This window comes from Rhineura floridana, chromosome 4 (genome assembly GCF_030035675.1).
Source record: "Rhineura floridana isolate rRhiFlo1 chromosome 4, rRhiFlo1.hap2, whole genome shotgun sequence".
In the NCBI taxonomy this organism is placed as follows: domain Eukaryota; kingdom Metazoa; phylum Chordata; class Lepidosauria; order Squamata; family Rhineuridae; genus Rhineura; species Rhineura floridana.
In genome coordinates, this window is record NC_084483.1 from 167,889,635 (window position 1) to 167,916,224 (window position 26,590).

At 41.1% G+C, this 26,590-nt stretch overlaps 1 protein-coding gene across 1 annotated transcript in view; it reads right to left on the bottom strand.

Annotated features, from left to right (window-relative positions):
- Nucleotides 1-3,787: 3,787 nt before the first annotated feature.
- Nucleotides 3,788-26,590, bottom strand: part of LOC133383787 (mitochondrial amidoxime reducing component 2-like) — a 33,188-nt gene continuing 10,385 nt past the window's right edge. The window contains exons 2-7 of the mRNA XM_061625150.1: nucleotides 24,142-24,315; nucleotides 19,527-19,689; nucleotides 17,356-17,496; nucleotides 11,110-11,171; nucleotides 10,956-11,027; nucleotides 3,788-4,537 (exon numbers count right to left, since the gene is read on the bottom strand). Of these exons, the coding sequence (XP_061481134.1) occupies nucleotides 4,408-4,537; nucleotides 10,956-11,027; nucleotides 11,110-11,171; nucleotides 17,356-17,496; nucleotides 19,527-19,689; nucleotides 24,142-24,315 (742 nt within the window). The 3' untranslated portion in view covers nucleotides 3,788-4,407. The remainder of the gene's footprint in view (nucleotides 4,538-10,955; nucleotides 11,028-11,109; nucleotides 11,172-17,355; nucleotides 17,497-19,526; nucleotides 19,690-24,141; nucleotides 24,316-26,590) is intronic.

Consider the following 26,590-nt stretch of genomic DNA (forward strand, 5'->3'; position numbering starts at 1 on the left):
CAGGCCTCTCTATCTGGCCCTCAGGACTCTCTATCTGGCCCTCAGGACTCTCTCCTGCCCACCCCACCCCCACCCTAATGTCACACCGCTCACGGATCTTGCTCTCCATCTTCCTCTACTGTTGTTGTTGTTGTTTTTTGGGGGGGGGGTGAAATTCGTCCTTGGACTGTGATAATCCCTTGCCTGGGTGGAGAATGGAGAGTGGTAGGTCTCTGGCCATACCACTTTTCCCACTCCCACCACTGGGATGTGGCCCCTGTAAGGTTGACCATGAGGTAATGTGCCCTCAGGCTGAAAAAGGTTCTCCACCCCTAACTTAGGGGAAATGGTTTAACAGAGTTTTTGTTGATGGGCAGTGCAGAAATGTTGTTAATAATAATAATTTGTGCCTATGGAAACACCCTGCAGGACTATCAACATTTCTTCAAGTCCAAAGCTTGAGCCAGATATTGCTTCAGGTATTGTCTCAGGCTGTGTACACACCACACCATACATTTAAAGCACATGACTTCCCCCAATGAATCCTGGGAACTGTAGTTTTCCCCTCTCAGAGGTACAATTCCCAGTACCCTAGACAAACTACAGTTCCCAGGATTCTTTGAGGGAAGTCATGTGCTTTAAATGTATGGCATATTCACAGCCTGAGCATGGATGTGGCTATGGAAGCTACACTTCTAAATTTACCACATCACTGCTTATAAGTGGTATTTTCCTTGGCATAAAGATTTGTGTTCTTCTTCAAGAAATTCAAATGCCTCAAGTAGATAATTACTGTACTACAAAAAGAAAAACAAGCATGGGGTAGGGGAGGGAATCATGTTAACAGCCATTTGACAACAGTGTGCTTTTCAGCTGACTCACACATTCTCTCTCTCTCTCTCTCTCTCTCTCTCTCTCTCTCTCTCACACACACACACACGCACACACACACACACACACACACTTTCTCTTGTGTGCTTCAATTGGTTTGAAATATAGCCTAGCATTTATCTTGGCTGCATTAACAAGATCTGTTTTACCAATACATTTATATTTATGATGACTAAGGGCAGATTATAGCTGTTAAAGTTGGTCCTCCTGACATGAAAACACTACTTTGTCATTAATACATTTTCTAGTATAAACTGTGATGTCAGGTCAATGGAAAGGGTGAAAACTTTCCTAAAGTATGCACACATCTTTTTTTTTTTCTTCAAGCAATTGAGCCCTAATGGAATAACAAAAGGTCATAATAACAAACCATTACAGCTTTCGTCTTGGCAACTAGGCCTACAGAAGAATCTCCAAGAAACAGCCATCATTTCTCCAATGTTATGGCATGAGGGTGACAGGAAAGGTACACAGATGTGAGCGCAGCACGGCGGTAGCCATGTGAAAGCTGAGCGATCAATTAGTCGGTTGTTTACCAAAAGCTTTCATAACTGACGCTAACCAGAGTTCCATGAAAGAAAGAAGATCCCAGCAGCTGTCACAGGGAGCCCACAGAGCATGTGCTCAGAGGCTAAGAAGGCTGTTTTATTCAACCTACTATTTCGAACAACCCAACAAAGCAAGAAGCTAAAATGGTGGCATTTGCATGAGACCCCATATTGACTCGTGTGTCTTGCCCCTTGTGCTAGCTTTTCTTGCATGTCACACTGATATTAAGGAACAAAAGGAACGGACCCTCTAGGTGAAAATATAATTTATGTGGCCCGACATGTTTCAATTCAAACTTAAGTGAATGATTTTGCAACAGAATACTGGAGAATACAAAGTATTTTTGACTTACAAAGATCTAAATGCCTTGGGCATGCATAAATAAATACATAAATATTTCTGCAGCTAATGACACCTCTCTTTTTGATCATGCATGGTTGCTTTCATTCCTTTTCTTCTCATCTCTGTAGTTATTCACCAAAGTTTGTCCCGAAGTTTGAGGGTTGCTACATCTCTGGGTTGTAACAATCCCTCTATAGCAGCAAAATCCTATTTGTGTTAACTCAGAAGTAATTCCTCCTGCATTCAATGGGCTTACTCACAAACACCTGCTCTAGAATTGCAGCCTAACAGTGCAATCCTATGCATATCTACTCAGAAGCAAGCACCACTCAGTTCAGTGGGAGACGAGTTACTCCTAGGTAAGTATAGGATTGAAGCTATTGAATTAAATGGGGCTTACAGTAGTTTTTTTTTGAGGTGGGGATGAGATGCCAATACTCATATTTAGGGTTGCCAGGCTCAGGGCTTGAGAATGATTCTATATCTTTAAAAGAAGAGAAAATTCAGCCAAGTGCAGGTTTTCTTGCAACACTGTAATTGGAAAAACTACAAGATGAAATTATCTCTTCCCCCTGCACAACTTTTAAAGATACAAAAGACTTCTTGGTTGCCAGGCCCAGCCTCCAAGAGGTCTTCTGTATCTTTAAAAGTTGTGCAGGGGGAAGGGAGAATTCCACCTTGTGGTTTTTCCCATTACAGAGTTGCAAGAACACCTGCACTTGGCTGACTTTCTCTTCTCTTAAAGATCTAGGATCAGTCTCAGGCCATGGACCTGGCAACCCTAATCTCCACCTCTCTCTTCTGAAAACGGGAGCAGAGGCCGCTAGTCAAACTCCACCCCTTTTTCCTGTAAAACCTGGGGGGAATCAGCTTGAGTGCATTTTTTATTGTTATTATTTGCTTTACAGAGATTTTGCAACTGATCAGCAGAGCAACCTGTTCCCCCTCCAGGTGTGGCCAATGGAAACACTTTGCTGTAGGTGACTGATGTGCTCACAGCCTTAGGTGGTTTCACAGGCAACACCACTAGTGCAATCCTATACATATCTACTCAGAGGTACCTCCTGAGTAAGTGCAATCATAATCACACTTACTAAGGAGTAAGCCCTAGTAATTCTTTAGGATTGCACTGTAAGAAAGCCTTTTTTTAAAAAGCAGCAATGGCTTGAAATGTATAAATAACACTGGAATCACTTGTTTTTAAATCCAATCACAGTGTCTCTAAATGTGGTTATCATTTATTTATTATTAAATATTTATTTATATCCTGCCCTTCTTCCCTAAAGGAGCCCAATAATTAAAAAGTCAAATGATCTTGTGGGTGTGTGCCATCTAGGGTTGCCAGGTTCCTGGCCTGAGAATGATCCTGTATCTTTAGGAGAAGAGAATGTCAGCCAAGTGCAGGTGTTCTTGCAACACTGTAATGGGAAAAATTCTATATCAATGGGAATGATTCTATAGAAAATTCAGCCAAGTGCAGGTTTTCTTGCAACACTGTAATGAAAAAACCCCAAGGTGAAATTCTCCCTTCCCCCTGCACAACTTTTAAAGATATGGAAGACCTCTTGGTTGCCAGGCCCAGCCTCCAACAGGTCTTCTGTATCTTTAAAAGTTGTGCAGGGGGAAGGGAGAATTCCACCTTGTGGTTTTCCCCATTACAGTGTTGCAAGAACACCTGCACTTGGCTGACTTTCTCTTCTCCTAAAGATACAGGATCAGTCTCAGGCCCTGAACCTGGCAACCCTAGTGCCATCTGTTCTGGTGAACAAACACTGTCTTACCAAGCGCATTATCAAACTCTTAGTCTACCATTTTTCATAGAAACTAAGACTGCCTACAGTAGGGACTATTGGCTGTAGTATGTCTAAAACAATAGGCCTGAGCCAGGCTCTCTAACTGGTCCAGACCCCAGAGAGGTCCAGGGCCACTTCCAGCTCTTGAGCCTCCCCACCCCACCCAGACCAAAATAAAAAATAAAAAGTGACAAAGGAAAAGAAGGCAAAAAAGAGTGATTTGAGAGGATACGTTCATCAGAACCAATCTATTTTTATTATCTATGAACACGTTTCATTCTTTAGTATGACAAAAATGTTTTTTACCAACTTACATCTTATTTACTTAAGTTTGCAGTTCTAAGCTGAGAGTGTGTGTCACATTTTGGTCTTATATGTGTAAAAACAAGCTGCAAAATGTATCAAATGCCAAAAAAATTAACAAGTGTCTAACTTTGAGCCCTGTCCTTTGAGCTTGAGGCCCAGGTCAAATTAGCTCTGGTTCACACTTAATGCAGTTCATTATGATGCCATATGCAGCTGTACTGAATTTAGTCTTTAAGGTACCACAATACATTTTGTTGTTTTTCGATATACTTTAGGCATCTTTTGCAGGTTCAGCTTAAGATTTTAATAACAATAAATTATCTGGTAACATTATATTCATTTCAGTTACAAATTAAGAATACAAATATTTTTCTCTAAGAAGCAATGTAAAATTAGAACCAGCCGAAAGGATGGGCACAAATTAGCTGAAACGAACCACTTGCTAACTTTAAAATTCTGAGCTTTGGCTGGATTGTGGTCTATGATAACAACACTGCAACTACTGAACAGATAAACATTTTAAGACTCACAGTCCTTCAAACCCTCCCTAACATTCAATTACCTTATACACTGGGTCTCCCACTTTAATAGTTCCAGTTTTATCTATTCCAAAAAAGCTCCCAAACAATGGAGCAGATTTGTGAATATGCTTCTCAGCTGGATCACACATGCGGTACCTGCAAAGAACAAAGAGTCTTTATTAGCAAAATGATAGCAAAAAGACTAAATGTTAGCTTGTGAAGAAGCAGTTACATTGTGAGGGGAAAATGTAAAAGTAACAGGGCTGTTACCTTTACATTTCCCTACACAACGTAACAATTTCTTCACATAGCTACCCTACACTTCTAAAACTTCAGAGTGAGTTCATAGATTCCTTTCTTACATTTATTCATTTTTATTCTGTCCCTTCTTCTAAGCAGGGACCCTGTGTCAGTGGTTACAGGACATGCTTTTTATGCACCAGGTTAAATCCTAGGTTCTCCCATTGAAACAATGAGGTAGCAAGTGATGTGAAGGACCTTTGCCTGAGATCCCTGAGGGTGGCTGCCAGTCATTAGTGGGCTAAATGGCTGGATAGACTGACATGGTATAAAGCAAGCTGCCTCTGAGCTCAGGGTGATATGCATCATCTACCCTTCTATCCTCAAGGTTATTTAAGCTGAGAGTAGTGACTGGACCAAAGTCACCCCGGCAAGTTTTGTGGCTGAGCAGAAATGTTAACTTATGTTTCCCTGGTCTAAGTACAATACTGTAAATGATATATAGTATTATTGCCTTATTTTATTTGAAAAGCACAAAGTGTTTCACAAGCTTTATCTTGATCAACATCCCCATGTTGTATATGGCAAACTGAGGCTGAAAGTCAGCCATTTTCCCCAATGATACCCTCAGCTCAGTTCTTCAAAGTTCAAGGCCTTAGCATCTATATCCTCTGAACCACCCTGGTCTTTCAATCTCAAAGAGTCGCTAACTGGGAGGGAAACAGGCAGTAAGATCATGACTGGGCATTAGCCAGTATAGAGGACCAAGCTCACTGGATCTAAAAATCTCAGACAGAAATGAAACAGCAAGTGGGCTCCCACACTCCTGAAAAAGTGTTTCACAGGATGATGTCCCAAGTCTGTCATTGTAGCAGTGGCACTAAATGCATCTATCACCTTTTAAGAGTACGGTCTCATTTGCTTTTCTAAGGTGTCTGCTGAAAGTAGGGATGGACGAATCTGTCAATTTTCAGTTCTCTTGGTTTCTTATTTTTTCCAATCTTAAATTAATTTCTCCACATTTCTCCAGCAATTTGTGGTTTTTTTAAAAAATCCCTATGAAAATTCATCAGCATTTTGAGAATTTCTCCTAAGAAGCTTATTTTCGTATGCAGTTTTGACAACCATATATATTTTTGCAAGCGGTTTTCCCAAATATAATATTGTTGCATGTTATTTTCACTAATATATGCATTTATATGCACACTTTTACCATAAGACATAAATTTTTGTACACATTGCTTGGCTAGGGAATTGCATTGCAAAACTTAGAAAAGTGCAAATTTTGAAGGATGGCTATGTTTTGGTTATATTATTTCAGAAAGTGCAAATTTTGGCAAGTTCACCTTTAAATGTGAACTGAATCAAATTTCTCCCCCAACCCTATTTCAAAATGAATTGTGAAGGAAGCTGAAAGAGTTAAAATGGCTTTTAAAACTTCTTGAGTACTTTTTAATTTATTCCCATAGCTGCTACAACATTGTCAAGGAACTGATGGGGGTGTGGGGGTGGGAATCACTTTTGCTGTTTGGACATCCTGGAGATAGAGTGCTAGGAGAATTATTTTCTTTTGACCATTTACCCAGCTGAGATTTAGTATCCTGTCATGCTAAACTCTCCCCACGCAGACACGGAAGGCACTTTGCATTTGCCAGATGAGCTCTTGGGATGATTATGGAGGACCTTCTCTCACCCAAATTTATGGTGCCCCCCTTGAAAGTTTACACTTAGTTATATTTATAATGGTTTAAAGGCTTAGTAAAATCCTGGGCATTGACTTTTCTGCCTAAAGCTTTCAAGCTTTATTACAGCAAATTTAGATGGATAATGTTATATGACGGAGCAGATTATAGGACAGTAACCTGTGAGATTCTCTGCGTTATCATTAGAGCAGTCAACCCGTCAAGACCTATTACTTGATTAACAGGTTTAGAGGCAGATGATTAATAATGCAATAGAATTAAACACATTTGTATATTCCCAAAACTTCAATATTGGTGCCTTTCTAACACATTGAAAGATATGTGAGATAACTTGCAATTACTGTATGTTGTAAGAAGTAACTATTGTTTTTAATACGCTTTTTTACATTTCCTGTTACAGTAATCTATCAAAATTGTCTTTTAAAAAAATCAGAGTGAACCCTTAATTTTCAGACAAGTAGCGAAATTGACCTACAATATTTAATTAAATAATGCTTAAGGCTGCAATTCTAGCCCCACATATGGGAGTAAGCCCCACTGATTAAATTGAACTTACTTCTGAGCAAACATGGTTAGGATTGTACTGTTACTTGATTAATCATCAAACTCAGACAAGCTTAATGTGGAGCAGTAAAGAAAGGTAATGCAATGAGTGAATCTGTAATTGTTGTGGAAAATTTTAATTAGTGATTATTAAAATGTGTAAGTAAATGCGCTGCAATAATGCTAGAAAAGGCCATTCATATTATCTCTTCTAAGAGTACTGTACTTCACAGAACTAAGCAAATAAATGTTACCAGTAGCATCTCGGTAGTAGTAGTAATATTTAGTTAGTTAGTTAGTTAGTTAGTTAGTATCCCGCCCTTCCTCCTAGCAGGAGCCCAGGGCGGCAAACAAAGCACTAAAAACACTTTAAAACATCATAAAAACAGATCCTAAAATACATTAAAACAAAACAGCATTAAAAACATTAAAAAAACAACTTTATAAAAGGGTTAAAAACATTATTTAAAAACATATTAAGCAATTCTAACACAAACACATACTGGGATAGGTCTCAACCTAAAAGGCTTGTTGAAAGAGGAAAGTCTTCAAAAGGCGCCAAAGAGATAGCAGAGATGGTGCCTGCCTAATATTCAAAAGGAGGGAATTCCACAGGGTAGGTGCTGCCACACTAAAGGTCCATTTCCTATATTGTGCAGAACGAACCTCCTGATAAGATGGTATCTGCAGGAGGCCCTCACCTGCAGAGCGCAGTGATCGACTGGGTATATAAGGGGTAAGACAGTCTTTCAGGTATCCTGAAATAGTAACCCGTTGTGCAGATGGTCTATATGTTACGTTATCTGTGTGAAAGACTACTACTCCCTATTCATAGCATCTAGCATGGTTTGCCACATGGAGCCTTATGCTCACATCAAGAGTTTCCCACTAGCTTCAACTGTATGTGGAATATCCAGTGCTGTATCAGGGATAGCGGATCTGTGGCCCTCCAAATGGTGTTGGACTCCAAATCATCCTTTACCATTAGCCATGCTGGCTTGGGCTGATCAGATTTGGAGTTGGAGTCCAGCAACATCTGGAGGGCCACAGGTTCCCCACAACTGCTATATATATACACTCTATATGTGCTTGGCAAGTTACATTAGACATTTGAGATGAGCATGGAGAGGTACCAAGCAAAGAGTGTCTCCCACCTGAGTTAGCCCTGTTCCATGGCGGATCCAGAACTGAATCTTGTTGCACTGCTTTTCATCCCCCAAACTGGACCTTCAGCAGATCATGCAACTGGGGAATTGTATGAAAATTGCTTACTGTTGCATTAGGTGCCGCTATATCTATGATATCAGATCGGTTGGGCACCAGCTATATGCCAATAATCAATCATGGGGCCTGCATCAAATAGTGAGAGAGTTGTATATAAGCTATGGAATGATGTATAACCATCCTGAGGAATCTAGAGCTATCTATGAAGTTATTGAAATCATGCCCCTCATCTGAAATAGTGCCTGTGTACACAGTACCAGCTTAAAATGCAGTGTCATTCTTTTTCTCAATTTGGATCAAAAGTGGCTTGGGGAAAAACACATCAAAACACAGTATTTCATAAGAAACGACAGGATAGATACGGATTGTAGCTAATGTTGTGTGTACACTTCTTCCCAAACCAGCAGTGGGACCACACTGGATGAAGAGCAAATGGAAGTGTGTGCGCAGCCAATGTCATCAGAATGGGTTTTTCAGCTGCAGCACTAGGGGGACTGAAGAAGACCTGCCCTGGGAGTGAGTATCTGGGTGCTTGCTGCTTGCTCCTTTGAGTTGCTGTCTTTTGAGACAGCTGACATCCCTGTCAAGTGCTACAAGGACTGGGACCCCCTGCCTGACCCTGGCTCCAGAGAGAGGCTGCAGCTAATCTTGCAACCTCTTGCATCAGCTCCTGGCTGGGTCAGGAGGCATATAAGCCCAGCTGCCCTTGGGGAACCTCTTAGGGAGTCCTGAGGGTGAGAGAGCTACTCTTTTCCATTTCTTTCATTCTCTTTTTCTAACCAATCTGGGGGAGGCTGGTAGTGGCGAAGGCGTATGGCTCATGTGTAGTTCCTGCGCAGGGTGAGAGACTGTGCAGTGAACTGAATGATAGGAGAAAGTTGCCAGATGCCTTCAGAGTGAGAGTCTGTAACAGGCAGAAGGCTGGCCCTCCCTGGGTGTGAGATAAGAGTGGGTCTACTGTTCCCAATTTTCACAGAGGCCTACGGGGATAATTGGCTCAGATAGGTTTTGTTGGTGGGCTTTTGTTGGGTCCATATCAGGTGTTTAGGAGGAGTCTTAATAAGGAGGAACATGGGTGATGCCACCCTAATCTCCATGATCATGGGTAAAGGGAGGTATAGCCATGGGGGGTGAATTACCATAAAAGATGAGGGCAAGGCTATCTGCACCTTGCTCCTCCCTCCCACTCCTCTCATGGATGGGTTCCTCATTGCGCATCTGCTGTGCACACTGGCCTGTGTGTGTTGTTGTTTAACATCAGATTGGTACACAATAAGACCATACTCATCCATGATTTGATTGTGGATGAAGGTGCCAATTTGGTGTCCATTACCGAGACCTGGGTGGTGAGCTGGGGCTGTTTCTGGACCAGGATAACCTGACCACTGTTGTCCACACACTGGTAACCTCCAGGCTGGATTACTGTAATGCGCTCTATGTGGGGCTGCCCTTGAGGTTGGTCTGGAAGCTGCAGCTGGTGCAAAATGCAGTGGCAAGACTGCTCACTGGGGCAGGGTATTGCCAACATGTCACCCTGCTGCTGAAAGAATTGCACTGGCTGCCCAATTGCTACTGGGCCAAGTTCAAGGTTCTAGTTTTGGTGTACAAAGCCCTATACAACTTGGGACCAGGATACCTGAAAGACCATCTTATCCCTTATATACACAGTTGATCACTGCGCAGGTGACGGCCTCCTGCAGATACCATCTTATCAGGAGGTCCATTCTGCACAACATAGGAAACGGACCTTTAGTGTGGCAGCACCTACCCTGTGGAACTCCCTACCCTTAAATATTAGACAGGCGCCATCTCTGTTCTTTGAGGCGCCTATTGATGACCTTCCTCTTTCAACAAGCCTTTTAAGCTGAGACCTCATCCCAGTCTGCTTCAGTGTTGGAATCGCTTTTTAATATGTTTTTAAACCTTTTTTTTTAAAAAAAAATATGTTTAACCTTTTTTTAAAGATGTCTTCAAAGCTTTTTAAAAATGTTTTTAAAGTTGTTTTCTTTTAATGTATTTTAAAGTCTGTTTTTATGATGTTTTAAAATGTTTTTATTGCTTTTGTTTGCCGCCCTGGGCTCTTGCTGGGAGGAAGGGTGGGATATAAATCAAATAATAAATAAATAAATAAATGCTACACCATTCCCGCTTCCTGAGCACCAGTTTCATGGTCGCTCTGAAGCTGAAGGAGGTGGAGTCAAGATATTACTTTTAAATGGTAGTACTGTTCACTGACCACAACTGAATACCCTGATCTAAAACTGAGAAACTCACAGGATAATCCTTTGCACGTTTAACTTAGAAGTTAGTCTGAATTCTCTCAAGTCAATTGCACTTGTTTACCTTCACTGGAGAACATAACGTAGGAAAAGCAAGAAACATATGTAGTAATGGAGAAGCTGACTGACATACATGCATTTTACCCCAAAAAACCACAAGCCATATTTTTACATTTTAAAAAGTGACATATAAATCAGTCCTACACAAGTTACTTGGAAGTAAGCCCCACTGTGTTCAGTAAATGCACATAAGATTAGTGCTCCTAAATAAATGTGCATAGGATGAGTTTCAGAAGCAGGGTCACAGTGATCTACTGATTAAGATACCTCCAAACAGGGGTTTAACTTCCAAATGGATTATTGAGATATCAGGAAAGGTCACTGGGAAAAGGACTGCTTTGTTTTTCAGATGAGATTTTTCCCAGAAAAGTAAATCTAGATTAAATGGGGAGGGGGGAGAATACAGATGGGCATTTTGATGCCATCAATGTATGAGGAGCCTCTATCCCATAATAAACACCCATCCTTAAGCACTCTAATACTATGCCAGACATATCACTGTTCACAATTACTGGCATGCATTACCTTTTTAGAGTTTCCAGTGGCTCTTTTCTGTCTATGATGCCAGTATCTGGGTCAACAGTTGTCAAAATACACCTGCAATGATAAACTTGTAGGTTTGTAGGGAATATGATCAAATAGTTCCCCTGATCGTTCCCCTTCCCAACCACAAGCTTACCTGCCACATGCAATCACCTCTTTCATTTCCACATCACCAATTATAATCTTGCCCCAGGTGTCCTAAGGAAAATTCAATAACAATTTGTATAGACTTTCATACAAGATTTCTCATGATATCAAAACAAAACTATTTTCCATTTACTAATGTGTAGCTGCTTAAAACTAAAATGGAGGTTAATCATTCTAATTACAGGGTCATATGCTGCTAAACCACAGGACTGAAAGAGGGAGGGAGAATATATTAGTACTTTTCTTTTGCACCATCTGGAATTACCTACCACAACAGAAGGGTTAGTCAGTTATATGAACTGTTCTTCTGAGCCAGTAAGGCTAGTTATTTCATCCTTCAAAGCCAAGCTCCCATGACTGATTTTGAAGTAGAAGAGCCATCAAAATGTGAATTTCTACCTCAGTTTTTATGGAATTAAGTGGTTTTGTGAAAGCCCACACATGGTAAAACTGCAAATTATTTATTTACTTATTATTTGATTTATATCCCGCCCTTCCTCCCAGCAGGAGCCCAGGGTGGCAAACAGAAGCACTAAAAACACTTTAAAACATCATAAAAACAGACCTTAAAATACAGTAAAACAAAACAACATTAAAAACATTTTTTTAAAAAAGCTTTAAAAACATCTTTTAAAAAAGGGTTAAAAACATTATTAAAATAAACATATTAACAAGCAATTCTAACAGTCGCAGACTGGGATTATCACATTCTGACAAAAGCTTACAATAGAGCAGGAATGGAGAACATGTAGCACTCCAGATATTGTTGGACTCCAACTCATTTTCAGACAGCATAGCTGTCAAGTCAGGGATGATGGGAATTGGAGTCCAGCAAAATCTGGAGGTCCACAGGCAGGGGTGAAGTCATCCAGGGTCTCATGGGGTCTTAGACCCCTTACTTTTTTGGGAACCAGGTCCAGCAGGGTCTCTATGTCTCCAGCATCTTATGAGCCAATCAACATAAAAAGAGTGTGTTAGCCACTAAGAAGAGTCTTCTAACTTGCTTCCTTGTCATGTTCTGCTGATTGGAGCAAACCAGAGTTTAGTTCCTACTTCAAAAGGTAACGTTGTGGAGAATGAGAATTCTGAAACTGCAGAAGTGACTGTGAATCCTGATGATAGCATCCCATCTAATAATCAAGGAGTTTGGTAACAGCAGGTGATAAATGTGTAGACATTGAATTCAGTAATTCAAATATCTCTGACAATGTGAAAGGACAGTCAAATAGTGACAGTGATAGAGAATCAGAAAGCAGCATTCAAGCCTGACCAGATTATTCTATAATCTTAGAAAGTTGTATAAATTTAGAAGGGGTGTGGCTGTGAGGGGGCGTAGCTGTGATTATCATGAAGGGAGCCTGCATTCCTGAATTTGCCACTACACTTCTGACCCCAGGTTTCCCATCCCCTGCAGTAAAGGAATGTTTTTGCATGACCACTATGTGATGACAATTGAGGAAGAATGTCACTGTGTCAGGGACAATAACACAGTCTCCAGACTATACCTAGTAGAAGAAGGAAAGAAGCAAGAGGTACTGGCACATGTTGGGGGGGGTGTCCTGGCCAACCCCCCATTGGATTCAGACTCAGACTCATTGGTGTATTTTTCTCCATTATGTTTAAAGTGGAATTTCAGCTTCAAGAGCATCATTAATCAGCTTATAGATTTCACAGGATTCTGCATATCTACACAGTAGCACACAGCTTAACTAGTCATGTTAAGACATTGATGCAGCAATTAGACACATCCCTCAAGACTCTCCTTAAGCCTCCTTAAGCTCAGGGGAGACTCTCTCTTTGTGTGAGGAAGGTGTCTCTTGCACAGGACTGGGTTAAAAAACAGGCATTCCTACAAACAAGGGGAAGAGTGCATGCTAATTGTGCCTGTCTGCACATCTGCCCATGTGTCCTCGGTGAAGGGGACAGAGGCAGGTCTGGCACATCTTCCTCAAACACTGTCTCTGGTCCAGCCTCCTATCTCCCCACATACACACAGCAGCAGCAGCTGAGGCAACAAGGAAGGAGGAAGAGGAGGAACAGGGACCAGCGTGTTGCAAACAGCAGCTTATCTTCAATTGGAACTGAAACGAATGGGGCGGAGCTGTCACTGTCTAAAGCGCTGAAGCCTTCTCCTAGTTCAACTCCCGGCTGCTGTAACCCACTGGGTCCCTCCCCTGGGTCCCAGATCTCCTCCCTTTCTTCCTGATTACTCCAGGAATGCTCCGCAGAGCGCATGACTGGGAGGGGGGGTGTTAGATGCTTCAGCACAGAAAAGGAGGGAAGGGGGCTGGCATGCAGATGTAAGGAGCATGTGAAACTATGCTGACAAGCAGGCAGAAAGAGCAGGGATGTTGCTTCCCATGGGCATCTGGTTGGCCACTATGAGAACAGAATGCTGAACTAGATGGGCCACTGGCCTGATCCAGCAGGCTCTTATGTGAGAAACAGATGAGAGAGGTATCTGAAGCAGGGCAGGGAGAAGAGACTGGAGGTTGGGAAGAAGGGGAAGGAACTAAACTGTGAGGAGGGGACAGAATGAAGGGGCGCTTTAACTGTTCCTCCTCTCAGTCTACAAATCTCCCAAAAAACATTAGCTAGTCCCATGTAAAACTGGTTCCACAGCAGAGCACTTGTAACAGCAACTTCACAAGTGCACACATATACACTCTCATCCTCACTATGGCCTAGTTGCAGTGATGTCACAGAATGTTCATGAAAGCTCCAACGGCTGTAGGAGAAAAGTCAATCATGGAATTCTGACAATCAATTTAGCTGCTATGAGGGAAGCTGAAGGTTATTTTAGTTTGAATGAGTACTTCACTGAAAGTTTAAAGACAGGATGGGCTCTCTGCCAGTTGCAGAGTTGCTGTGTGGACTGAGGATCTGACCCTCTTCTTAGTCAAGAGGCAGGAGGACCTGAAGAAGTGCAAGAGTTAAAGAACTAGGGGCTCTGGAGTCACAATGGCTAAAAAGGGTTGTTCAAGAATCTGAAGAAGAGAGGCATAAATAAAGGATATACTGAGGAAGAGTAGTGAAAAGGAAACCACAGGAGGGAGGGAAATGCAGAAAGAAGATGCAAAGGAGGGGGAAAGCCTTGAGCAAAACCTCAGACAGCACCTTGGGATCAGAGGAACTATTACTGTTGATGAGAAGAAGGGATATGCAACCAAGGAAACTTGGAGACTGGGAAACTGAGAAGGTAGAGAGGTTAAGGAGTTGGAGGGTGCTGTTGAACTACATACAATTAAGCCAATACCTTTGATTGTAGGCCTCTAGGATTATTATCATAATGTCATATTTATGAATGATTTCACTGCCCTCATTCTTTCATTCTCCATTTCAGAACTACAATAAAATATGATTAAATACTCTGTTTATGTTTTTATATCCACACTAAAATCTCCCAGTCTTAGTTAGGAGTTCATTGGGTATGAAATTTAGGTCATCCTGGCATGGTGCCAAAGCTGCTTTTCACACACCTCACCACAGGATGGCACTATTACCTCTATAAACTAATTAACCATGTTGCAGCTCCAAAATAAGCCAAATCACAATCTCAGCATTAATGTCACAAAAATGTTAGAACCAGAACTTAAAATTATATTATATCACTAATGCTGGCTGTAGCATTTCAAATAATACTTTGCACACACTTGTGTATCCCTCCTGTTACTTTTAAAGTACTTTCAGTACCCATTTTTTAAAGTATTCACAGAATAAAAGGTAAGGTATGTTATATATTTAATTTGGACAATTTTCTGATGAATAGATCTTACACAACGCTTTTAATCTGAAAAGCAAAGGAAGTTGGACAAATCGAATCTATTAGACATGTTTTGATCCTATGTTGTTCCTTCCTTCAGCTTGTGACCTACATATCAACTATTATGACACCCAAACTCACTAATGCCGTATGTCCCAGATGATCCAGAAGCAGGGCTTTGCTGTTCACTGGCATACAACCCACTGGCACTGCTAGGATCAATTCTGGCAAAAACCTGTATAGTAGCTATACTTCTCAGGGGTCCTTGATCGTCAAGAACATCCCTGATTATTTGATTCCAGATTTTAAAGCTAGTGCTCTGGGCCCCTCTTTTGCAGGATCAGCCTGCACTCAAAACAGGAGCCTCCTTATCTGTGCATTGGTTCATCCTTGTGGTAAGTCACTTTAGAATAGAGGAAGGAGGTCATATTGTCCCTCCCAGCTTGGTTCCACCAACAGATTGCCTGTCACTTTCTAATGACTTAAACTAGTAATAAGTACTTCCAAATTGGTCCTGACCAAGGTCTTTTCTTGGGCAACAGCCAGACTCTGGTCATTTCTGTGTGGCTTCTGCTCCTTATAGTAGTACTGTAGATCTCTACCCCAGGGATGGGAAACCTGTGGCCCTCCTGATGTTGCTGGGCCACATCATCCCTGACCATGAGCTATCTGAAGGACCACAGGTTCCCAACCCCTGTAGTAACCTCTCTCTGTGCCTATCTACCTGCCTACTGTCCTGTCAAGCTACCATCCTCCTTATACACCTGCCTACCCTCCTGTCTGTTACTTTCTTGAGTTTTTATTCCCATTATCCTTTGAATGGATTCCTCAATTTAAACTCTTGCTTCCATTTCACCTTTGCATCTCTGTTGATCTCTTATTCTATGCTTCTTTGGCTTTGCCTAGACCCTATTATGACTCCAACCCAAACTTTACAGGATTCACATTTTTTCTATCCACCATGTGCTCAGCTGCCTAAGTCCTAGTGCTGACATACTGTACTGCCTTCACTTCAGGGTGCTAATGTTAATCTTTCCCCAGACAAATCTATGGTCTTTTGAATCAAGAAAAAAAATGAGGTTAATGATCAAATAAATACACTTTCTGTTTTGCACATACACCCCCCTCCTTACTACAATACCTTCCAGAGACTATATCAGTAGGATTATGCAAACATTCATATTGGGGAGAATTGATACTGTGCCCTCTGCCTAGACTTGGCAAGTTCTGACATATTACCCTGGAAAATCCTGATTCATCCTGACCCACAACATTTCAAAAATAACACAGCAACAGGTAGAAAAACACTTGTGGAAATTTCAAGGCCAAGTGAGAAAACCTTAGGCTAAGAAGGTTCTAAAATGGAACTATTTGCAAAGCATTTTCTCATAAAGAAAATAGAAGCTTACAATCTCAGGAGCATGGAGGTATATGGAGAATTTAATGACATTTTTAGAGGCATCCCCATGGTGAACTAATGTGAGTTCCAGGTCTTAGCTCTGCTAGGAATGCTTAAAAAGTTTGTGCACTTATCTGAAGTGTTTTACTGTAGCAGAGAACACTACGGTAGCTGCCGTGCAGCACTGCATAACTCTAGAAGTGGGCTGAAATTGTACCCTACTAGGGTGCTCACTTCTCATGAATCATCTCCTGCTATGCAAACATTAACTGTGGTTCAATAACCCTAAATTAAATGCAATGTGCACAGAAGTCATAAGAAAGAGTTACTTATTCAAAGGGCAATGCCATGGAATGTGCAGAAGCAGCATTTAAGCTTATCCCTTTAAGGGCTTGAAAATACACTTGTATAGTACTGAAGGTACAAGTATATTTTCAAGCCCTAAAAGGGATAAGCTTCAAGTGACACCAGGTTTTTTAAAAAATTGGCACTAATGCGATTTTGGAGGTCACTGATTCATAGGGTTGCCATAAGTCGTAATCAACTTGAAGGCACATAACAACAACAACAACAATCACTTTTCCAGGATTGTGGTGGAGAAAGGATGAGTGAAACCTTCATCTCCATGTGCTGTAGTCTTGATCTGGATTGCTTGGTCTTAATTTTTTTTATAAAGAAAACTTGATGTCACTTCATGCAGCACATTTAAATCTAAATATCTCTAATACAGATTAGAGTAAATTAAACATCTCTAATGCAAATTAGTTCAACAGAAAATATCTCTTACTTTCTTCATGAGTGCTGGCAATCATTTCAACAGAATTTTACCCACATTAAGTCAATGCCTCTTGTAAATAGACTGGTAACTAAAATGATTGTTGTGTCCTCATGCTATGAATTTTAGTAATGTAAAATCCTGGTAATTGTCTACAACCTGAATACATATTGTTTCTATGATACAGCTCAGGTGATTTTCTGATGCTTTCAGAAAATGTTTATTTTTTTAAAAAAAGAATTACACATTTTGGAGTAACTATTTTATAGACCACATGAAGCAATGAAATTTTCTTTACCTCTTCATAAGCATCACAGCCTGAGACAGTAATGTTTGGTCTAAAATAACGTAAATCTATTTTCTTCTCCAGTCTTGTATTTAGATCTTCCATTGAAGCTTCTGATATGATCAAGAGTGGACCACAATCACTATAAGCAACCTATGTTGCAAACATACAGAAATATTATCAAACATCTCTACAAAAATATATTAAATAGCATCATGCTGGGCTCATTCCATTAGTTCTACTGGGAGACCAGCTCCATCAGGGATCTCCTACACCTAGACTGTTTCTATGACAGCTGGTCATTATAAGAACTACTATTTAAGAATCGGTGCCCAAGTTTGCTTTTTTCCTCCTCCTTCCCTGGCTTTTTCCCCTTGTGTGTCATGTTTTTTAGATTATAAGCCTGCAGGCAGGGACTGTCTTCTATTAATTTATTGTATGTAAGCTACTCTGAGCTAAGATCCTCCGTGACGCAGAGTGGTAAGCAGCGATAACGCAGCCGAAGCTCTGCTCATGGCCGGAGTTCTCCGGTAAAAGGGGTCGAGGTCCACTCAGCCTTCCATCCATCCATGGTTGGTAAAATGAGTACCCGGCATTCGCTGGGGGGTAAAGAAAGACCGGGGAAGGAACTGGCAATCCCACCCCATATATACGGTCTGCCTAGTAAACGTTGCAAGACGTCACCCAAGAGTCGGAAACGACTCGCACTATAAGTGCGGGGACACCTTTACCTTTTTAAGCTACTCTGAGAGCCTTTTTGACTGAAGGGTGGGGTATAAAAACAATCAATTAATAAATACTTCTCAAACATTCCTCGTTGTGAAGGCATTCCACAGATTCTTTAGCAAAAACGATAACGAAAAGCTGTTTTACATTTTATTACTAGCTTTGGAAAGTCCCACCATCTCAGACCTCTCAATCCCTTCCATCTTTCAATACAAAGAATCAAGCAAGCCTTTGCCAAATTTGTGATATCGCATGCAATGATTAGCTCATAAAATCTTATCTATTGATCCAACAGTCCTTCTCTTTAGCATGCCTCATCTTCTTTCAAAGAGGTCACAAATTCCAAGGGGACCTCCTGCTGAGCACATGCTTTCTTCATGCAGAAGGTCCCAGGTTCAGTAAGTGACATTTCCAAGTAGTGATGAAGAAGAGTCCTGTATGAATCCCAGGAGATCTGCTGTCAGTCAGTGTAGACCAGGGGTGGGGAGCCTCAGACCCAGGAGCTAAATGCAGCACTCAAGGCCTCTCTGTTGGGCAGTTGGGACTCTCTCCAGGCCACACATCCACCAACCAGAGAACACCCCTCACCCACCAGGCCTACTGCATACACTCCTTGAGAGGTTTTGCATGACTGGAATGCGCCCTTGAATTCTGCTTCTTGGTTACCTGAATGGAGGATGGAGAGGGGGCAAGTAGTAGAAGCTGGCCTATTATACTCAGGAAATATTTACATATGTTGCTTTGCCCACTTTTGCCTCTGGCCCTGCCTACCACTTATATGTGGCCTCTGGAAGGTTGCCTTGAAGAGAATGTGACCCTCGGTCTGAAAAAGTTCCCAACCCTGGTGTAGACAATATTGGGCCAGATGGACTTGTAGCTTCCTGTGTTCCTGTTGTGATGTTTGCCTTTGTTTGAGATGTCAGCTGCATCCTGATTGGCTGTACATATTGAAAAATTCTCATTGGTTCCATCAAGATGGCAGCTCTCTCTAAAGCTTCCCTAAATTAGAAGTAACGTTGGGGGGGGGGGACTTCAAGAGAAACATACCCAGTTAGTGAAGGGATTGTGTTAAGAGCACCTCTCACAGCAAATCAGCAAAACGTTTTGAAAAGAAATGTGATCGGTTTGTTACTGTTCTCTGCTCCTGCATTACTAAACTGCTCTTTAGATCAATGGATAATAGTCCTTATGCTTATATTCTATTTCCCATGGTCAGAGGCTGCACGTCTCTGAATATTAATTGCTGGGGATTAACAGTAAGAGAGGGCTACTGCTTTCATGTCCTGGCCGTGGGCTCCCCCAAGGCACCCTGTTGGCTATTGTGGGAGACAGCATGCTGAACTAGATAGGCCTCTAGTCTAAATCAGCTATCAATTCAGATGTAAAAACATGGCTACGATTTAAAAAAAACAAATATGGCAAAAGATTAATGTTCACAGTAAAAATATTTATCAAACCTCATCTTTAGGTCGAAAAGGCATCATAATCTTTTCACATTTTCTTGGTGCCATGTCAGTCTCATAATGCATCAGTCGATAAGGTTCTGATTTCAAGAAAGTGGTGAACCAGTGAGCCACCTCATCACCACAGTCCTGCCCTTGAATATCAAGCCCAAACACCCTGTTGGAGATTATGAATTAGGCCCAGATGTTACACAATAAATAGTCAACCAAATTAATCTCAAATTATTAGAATAAGAGGGTCCATATTTAAATCCTGTCTATTTTTAAGCATCATGAAAAAATGAAGTTACCAGATACCCATGCTTGGTGTCTTGAAAGTGTCAATAAAATTCAGAGTTTTAGATGCTTGTAATTAATGAGGCTTTAGGCTAATTAAACCAACTAGTTCTGATAAATTTGTCCATCAACATTCATTGATTTAATGACATAGTTCATTGTGGCACAACCCTTGTAAAGTAAAATCACAAACATCCCCCCCCACCAAAAAAAAAACAACCCCAAGCCTGTTTCCAGGAGAAAAAAACTTGCTGTCTTATTCTCTGGGGTTATTTTCACAAGGCTGTTTTAGCACTTAGCTATTGAAAGGAAAAATGATTGCACAACCGCCTGGGAATACCGGGTGCCGTAGGCTTAGAGGAAGGCAATGATAAACCACCTCTGAATACCTCTTACCATTTAAACCCTATGAATACATCCAAAGGATTCATAGGGTCGCCATAAGTCATAATCGACCTGAAGGCATATAACAACAACAAAACGGTCCTTTTGCAGCAGAGAATGCCACCGAAAGGACATTGCCTTTATCCAGAACCGAAAAGAAGACATCATTGCAGGGGAGCACAACTCAAATCACTCTGAGGCCCGCTTTTATATGCTTAGTCATTGAAGAGAACTACATTATTACATTTACTGAAAAAAAGTGTTTTTATTACCATTTTATTTTTAACCTCTTTGCTGTTCACAATCTTTTCCTCTTTGCACACCTTTCAGTATTTTCTCTGCACACAACTTCAGGTCTCTCTGAACATTTCAATTTGTTAAATAAATAAATAAAAATACATTTCTCTCTCTCTGTTAATCCTCCTTGTCTCTCCCTGCATCACTACAGGTCTGCATTGCCATCGCTATTAGCCTCCCTCTTTTTATCTGTCCTCACCCCATGTCTTTCGGCACCCTCTATTTCCTGCTGAGTTGAGTGGTGACAGCACACAAGGCTTTCACTTTCCCAACAAGTCACACTAGTGAAGGCCTCTCAGATGCAGGTGTGACTAGCTGGCTGAATAGAAAAATTGGTGCCAACTGCATCATGTGCTTTCAAAAGAGGAGGAGAAACACAGAACAAGTAAAACCAGCCTTCTCCCATCCTGACTTATACTTTTGATAGATTTTGGTGAGCCTCAGATGCTCCCACAAAGAAGTGGGAAAAGGCAAGAAAAAAGCCTCGAATTCAGCCACCTATTTGAGAATAGGTGGGGCACAGCCACATCAGTCTGTGGGCCTTATTACTTATTTATTTCACTGGAATATTTATAAAGCATACTCAAAAAAAATCAGTGATGAAACTCATGCTAATGCAGACTCCTCCACAGAATCGTTGTGGGTGGTGATACCGTGCCCCAGGAGGGACTTAATACTGGGAACGATCTATCGTCCCCCTGATCAAAATGCTCAGGGAGACCTTGAGATGAGATATGAAATTGAGGAAGCATCCAAACTAGGAAATGTGGTAGTAATGGGTGACTTCAACTACCCGGACATAGACTGGCTGCATATGTGTTCCAGTCATGACAAAGAAGCAAAGTTTCTAGATATTCTAAATGACTATTCCCTAGATCAGTTGGTCATGGAACCGACCAGAGGGACGGCAACCCTGGACTTAATCCTCAGTGGGGACCGGGACCTGGTGCGAGATGTAAGTGTTGTTGAACCGATTGGGAGCAGTGACCACAGTGCTATTAGATTAAACATACATGTAAATGGCCAATTGCCAAGAAAATCCAACACGGTCACATTTGACTTCAAAAGAGGAAACTTCACAAAAATGAGGGGATTGGTAAAAAGAAAGCTGAAAAACAAAGTCCAGAGGGTCACATCGCTCGAAAATGCTTGGAAGTTGTTTGAAAACACTATATTAGAAGCTCAACTGGAGTGCATACCGCAGATCAGAAAAGGGACCGCCAGGGCCAAGAACATGCCAGCATGGTTAACGAGCAAAGTCAAGGAAGCTCTTAGAGGCAAAAAGTCTTCCTTCAGAAAATGGAAGTCTTGTCCGAATGAAGAAAATAAAAAAGAACATAAACCCTGGCAAAAGAAATGCAAGAAGACAATAAGGGATGCTAAAAAAGATTTTGAGGAGCACATTGCTAAGAACATAAAAACCAACAACAAAAAATTCTATAAATACATTCAAAGCAGGAGACCATCTAGGGAGACAATTGGGCCCTTGGATGATAAGGGAGTCAAAGGTGTACTAAAGAACGATAAGGAGATTGCAGAGAAGCTAAATGAATTCTTTGCATCTGTCTTCACAGTGGAAGATATAGGGCAGATCCCTGAACCTGAACTAACATTTGCAGGAAGGGATTCTGAGGAACTGAGACAAATAGTGGTAACGAGAGAGGAAGTTCTAGGCTTAATGGACAATATAAAAACTGACAAATCACCGGGCCCGGATGGCATCCACCCGAGAGTTCTCAAAGAACTCAAAGGTGAAATTGCTGATCTGCTAACTAAAATATGTAACTTGTCCCTTGGGTCCTCCTCCGTGCCTGAGGACTGGAAAGTGGCAAATGTAACACCAATCTTCAAAAAGGGATCCAGAGGGGATCCCGGAAATTACAGGCCAGTTAGCTTAACTTCTGTCCCTGGAAAACTGGTAGAAAGTATTATTAAAGCTAGATTAACTAAGCACATAGAAGAACAAGCCTTGCTGAAGGAGAGCCAGCATGGCTTCTGCAAGGGAAAGTCCTGTCTCAGTAACCTATTAGAATTCTTTGAGAGTGTCAACAAGCATATAGATAGAGGTGATCCAGTGGACATAGTGTACTTAGACTTTCAAAAAGCATTTGACAAGGTACCTCACCAAAGACTTCTGAGGAAGCTTAGCAGTCATGGAATAAGAGGAGAGGTCCTCTTGTGGATAAGGAATTGGTTAAGAAGCAGAAAGCAGAGAGTAGGAATAAACGGACAGTTCTCCCAATGGAGGGCTGTAGAAAGTGGAGTCCCTCAAGGATCGGTATTGGGACCTGTACTTTTCAACTTGTTCATTAACGACCTAGAATTAGTGAGCAGTGAAGTGGCCAAGTTTGCTGACGACACTAAATTGTTCAGGGTTGTTAAAACAAAAAGGGATTGTGAAGAGCTCCAAAAAGATCTCTCCAAACTGAGTGAATGGGCAGAAAAAGGGCAAATGCAATTCAATATAAACAAGTGTAAAATTATGCATATTGGAGCAAAAAATCTTAATTTCACATATACGCTCATGGGGTCTGAACTGGCGGTGACCGACCAGGAGAGAGACCTCGGGGTTGTAGTGGACAGCACGATGAAAATGTCGACCCAGTGTGCGGCAGCTGTGAAAAAGGCAAATTCCATGCTAGCGATAATTAGGAAAGGTATTGAAAATAAAACAGCCGATATCATAATGCTGTTGTATAAATCTATGGTGCGGCCGCATTTGGAATACTGTGTACAGTTCTGGTCGCCTCATCTCAAAAAGGATATTCTAGAGTTGGAAAAGGTTCAGAAGAGGGCAACCAGAATGATCAAGGGGATGGAGCGACTCCCTTACGAGGAAAGGTTGCAGCATTTGGGGCTTTTTAGTTTAGAGAAAAGGTGGGTCAGAGGAGACATGATAGAAGTGTATAAAATTATGCATGGCATTGAGAAAGTGGATAGAGAAAAGTTCTTCTCCCTCTCTCATAATACTAGAACTCGTGGACATTCAAAGAAGCTGAATGTTGAAAGATTCAGGACAGACAAAAGGAAGTACTTCTTTACTCAGCGCATAGTTAAACTATGGAATTTGCTCCCACAAGATGCAGTAATGGCCACCAGCTTGGACGGCTTTAAAAGAAAATTAGACAAATTCATGGAGGACAGGGCTATCAATGGCTACTAGCCATGATGGCTGTGCTCTGCCACCCTAGTCAGAGGCAGCATGCTTCTGAAAACCAGTTGCCGGAAGCCTCAGGAGGGGAGAGTGTTCTTGCACTCGGGTCCTGCTTGGGGGCTTCCCCCAGGCACCTGGTTGGCCACTGTGAGAACAGAATGCTGGACTAGATGGGCCACTGGCCTGATCCAGCAGGCTCTTCTTATGTTCTTATGTTCTAATCAGGTCTGCACAGCTGAGATTACAACAGTATATTTGATATAACCATCTGAGTATCACCAATTGCGTTTTAGGAGAAAGGTCCTAAATGATTGAGAGCTCTGAATATTGTGTTGTCTTTACTTACTCTTGAGACATATCATCGTGAACAATTAGGGGTGTTTGACTCCTAACAGCAAAGGCTGAACAAATAAGGCAAAGAGAAAAAACAGTGCATGGAAAGAACATTTTCAGCAGTATAAAAAGAAAACGAAAGACTAAAACCTCTCTGTTCAGCACCTGCAATTCTTCACTGGATTTTTCTCAGGGACTTTGACAGGGACAGCCAGCTCCGTCATTTCTGGAGCATTCAGGATTAAGTGACCATTTTTACAATTTACAGAAACCAGAACCAGGCGAGACTCCTGCCGAGCTGTGACCATGTGTCCATCTTCCTTAGTTACAAGCCAAAACCTATAGTTAAAACATAGAGAAGCATGTTAATCTGTTCACATTTAGACTTCATTTGCTGGCAAGGCATGAGAAAAATATTGTAAACTCACTACCAAAGCAAGCATCATTATTGATAAATGAAGTGGTTTGTTGCACAACCTTTGCAGGGAGAGGCCCTTCTCAGCATCCTCAAACAGGCTGATTCTGGGACAGCCAGGAAACAAGTTTGGACCCCAGTGTGGAATTCTCTCCTGCAGGAGGTTTCTCTGCCCTCCCTTACTATTACGTTTTCACAGCCTAGTGAAAGCAATTCTGTATGAGCAGGCTTTTTATTTGCCTTGGGTTTTTATGCTGACTATTTTATCTGCTATATAGTCTTTTTAATTTTATTTGTTTTAACTATCCAAATAATGTTTATCATTGTTTTATTATATTTTCACACAGTTGTTTGCTGCATTTGGTGCTATTTTAAATTGGAAATGCAAGCTATAAGTAAGAATATAAATAACACCACCTTCTTGTAACAGTAAGAGCATTCCTGCATTTTGTATAAAAAATTGAAAGCCTGACACATTTTCAAAACTAAAAATGCCAAGTGCAGGCTCCGACGTTGCTAGCAAATTTTAAATTTCAACGTTTAAATAAGAATTGCCTTTTCCCCAAATAGTTTACGCTCTACTTAAAAGTAGGGATATACCCTGATCGCTGATTCGTCTACTCACAGGAACATAGGAAGCTGCCTTCTAACAAGTCAAGCCATTGGTCCATATAGCTCAGTATTGTCAACACTGACTGACAGTGGCTGTTCAGGGTCTCAGGCAGGATCTTTTTCCAGCTTTGCCTCGAGATGCTAGGGATTGAACAGGGGATGGGACCTTTTGTATAAAAACATGTGCTGTACCACTGAGGTACAGCCTCTACATAATGGGAAGCATAGACTCCAATTTATTTATTTAATTAAATTTATATCCTACCCTTGCTCTCAATTGGAGAGATTTTATGCAGAAGTACAGGAGGAAATTGATCACACACCAAAACAAGATATGATGATAATCACGGGGGGCTGGAATACAAAAGTAGGGAACAGAGAAGAACTAGGAATTGTGGGGAAATGGGGTCTAGGAGACAGAAATGAAGCAGGAGAAAGACTTACTGAATTCTGTGAAGCCAATAATTTGTTTCTTGCAAACACATTTTTTGAACAACCGAAAAGACGACTATACACGTGAACATCACCAGATGGTCAATATAGGAATCAAATTGATTATATAATTGGCAACAGAAAATGGAGAAGTTCCATACTTTCCGTGAAAACAAGACCAGGAGCAGACTGCGGTACGGATCATGAACTGGTCGTATTGAAAATCAGAGTAAAGATAAAGAACAACAAAAAAGCAATCATAATGCCAAAATACAATTTAAATAACATCCCAGAAGAATATAAAGATCAAATAAGGAACAGATTTGAGGCTTTAAACTTAGTTGACAGAGAACCGGAAGAATTATGGAGTGAAGTCAGAGATATCAGGGAAGAATGCAAAAAGACAATACCTCTAGTTAAAAAGAGAGAAAGACCTCAATGGATGACTGAAGAAACTCTTAAAATGGTTAAAAAGAGAAGGAAAGCATAAGCAAAGGAGATCGAACCACAGTCAGAACCCTAAATGCAAAGAGACAAAGAGAACTATTACAATAGTTATTGTATAGAAATAGAAGAGGACAACAAAAAGGGAAGAACAAGAGCCCTATTCCAAAAGATTAGAGAAATGAAAGGGAAATTTAAACCACAAATAGGGATGCTGAATAATCAACAGGGGAACACACTGACTGACCGAGATGAAATAAAAGGAAGATGGAAGCAATACACCGAAGAACTCTATAAAAGAGATGCAAGGATGACAGATTCATTCACGGAAGAGCCATATGATGAAGAACCAGAAATTTTAGAACGTGAGTTAAAAGCTGCTTTTAAAATACTCGGAAGAAACAAATCACCAGGAACAGATGGCATATCTACAGAGTTGCTACAAGCTACTGAGATGGAATTTGTCCAAATTTTGACAAAAAATTGTCAAGAAATATGGAAAAGAAAACAATGGCCCACAGACTGGAAGCGTTCAATATACATTCCAATTCCAAAGAAAGGGGATCCCAGGGAATGCAGTAATTATCGAACTATTGCCTTAATATCCCATGCAAGAAAAGTAATGCTCATGATTCTACAACAAAGGCTCCTACCATATATGGAGTGAGAAATGCCAGATGTCCAAGCTGGATTTAGAAAGAGAAGAGGCAG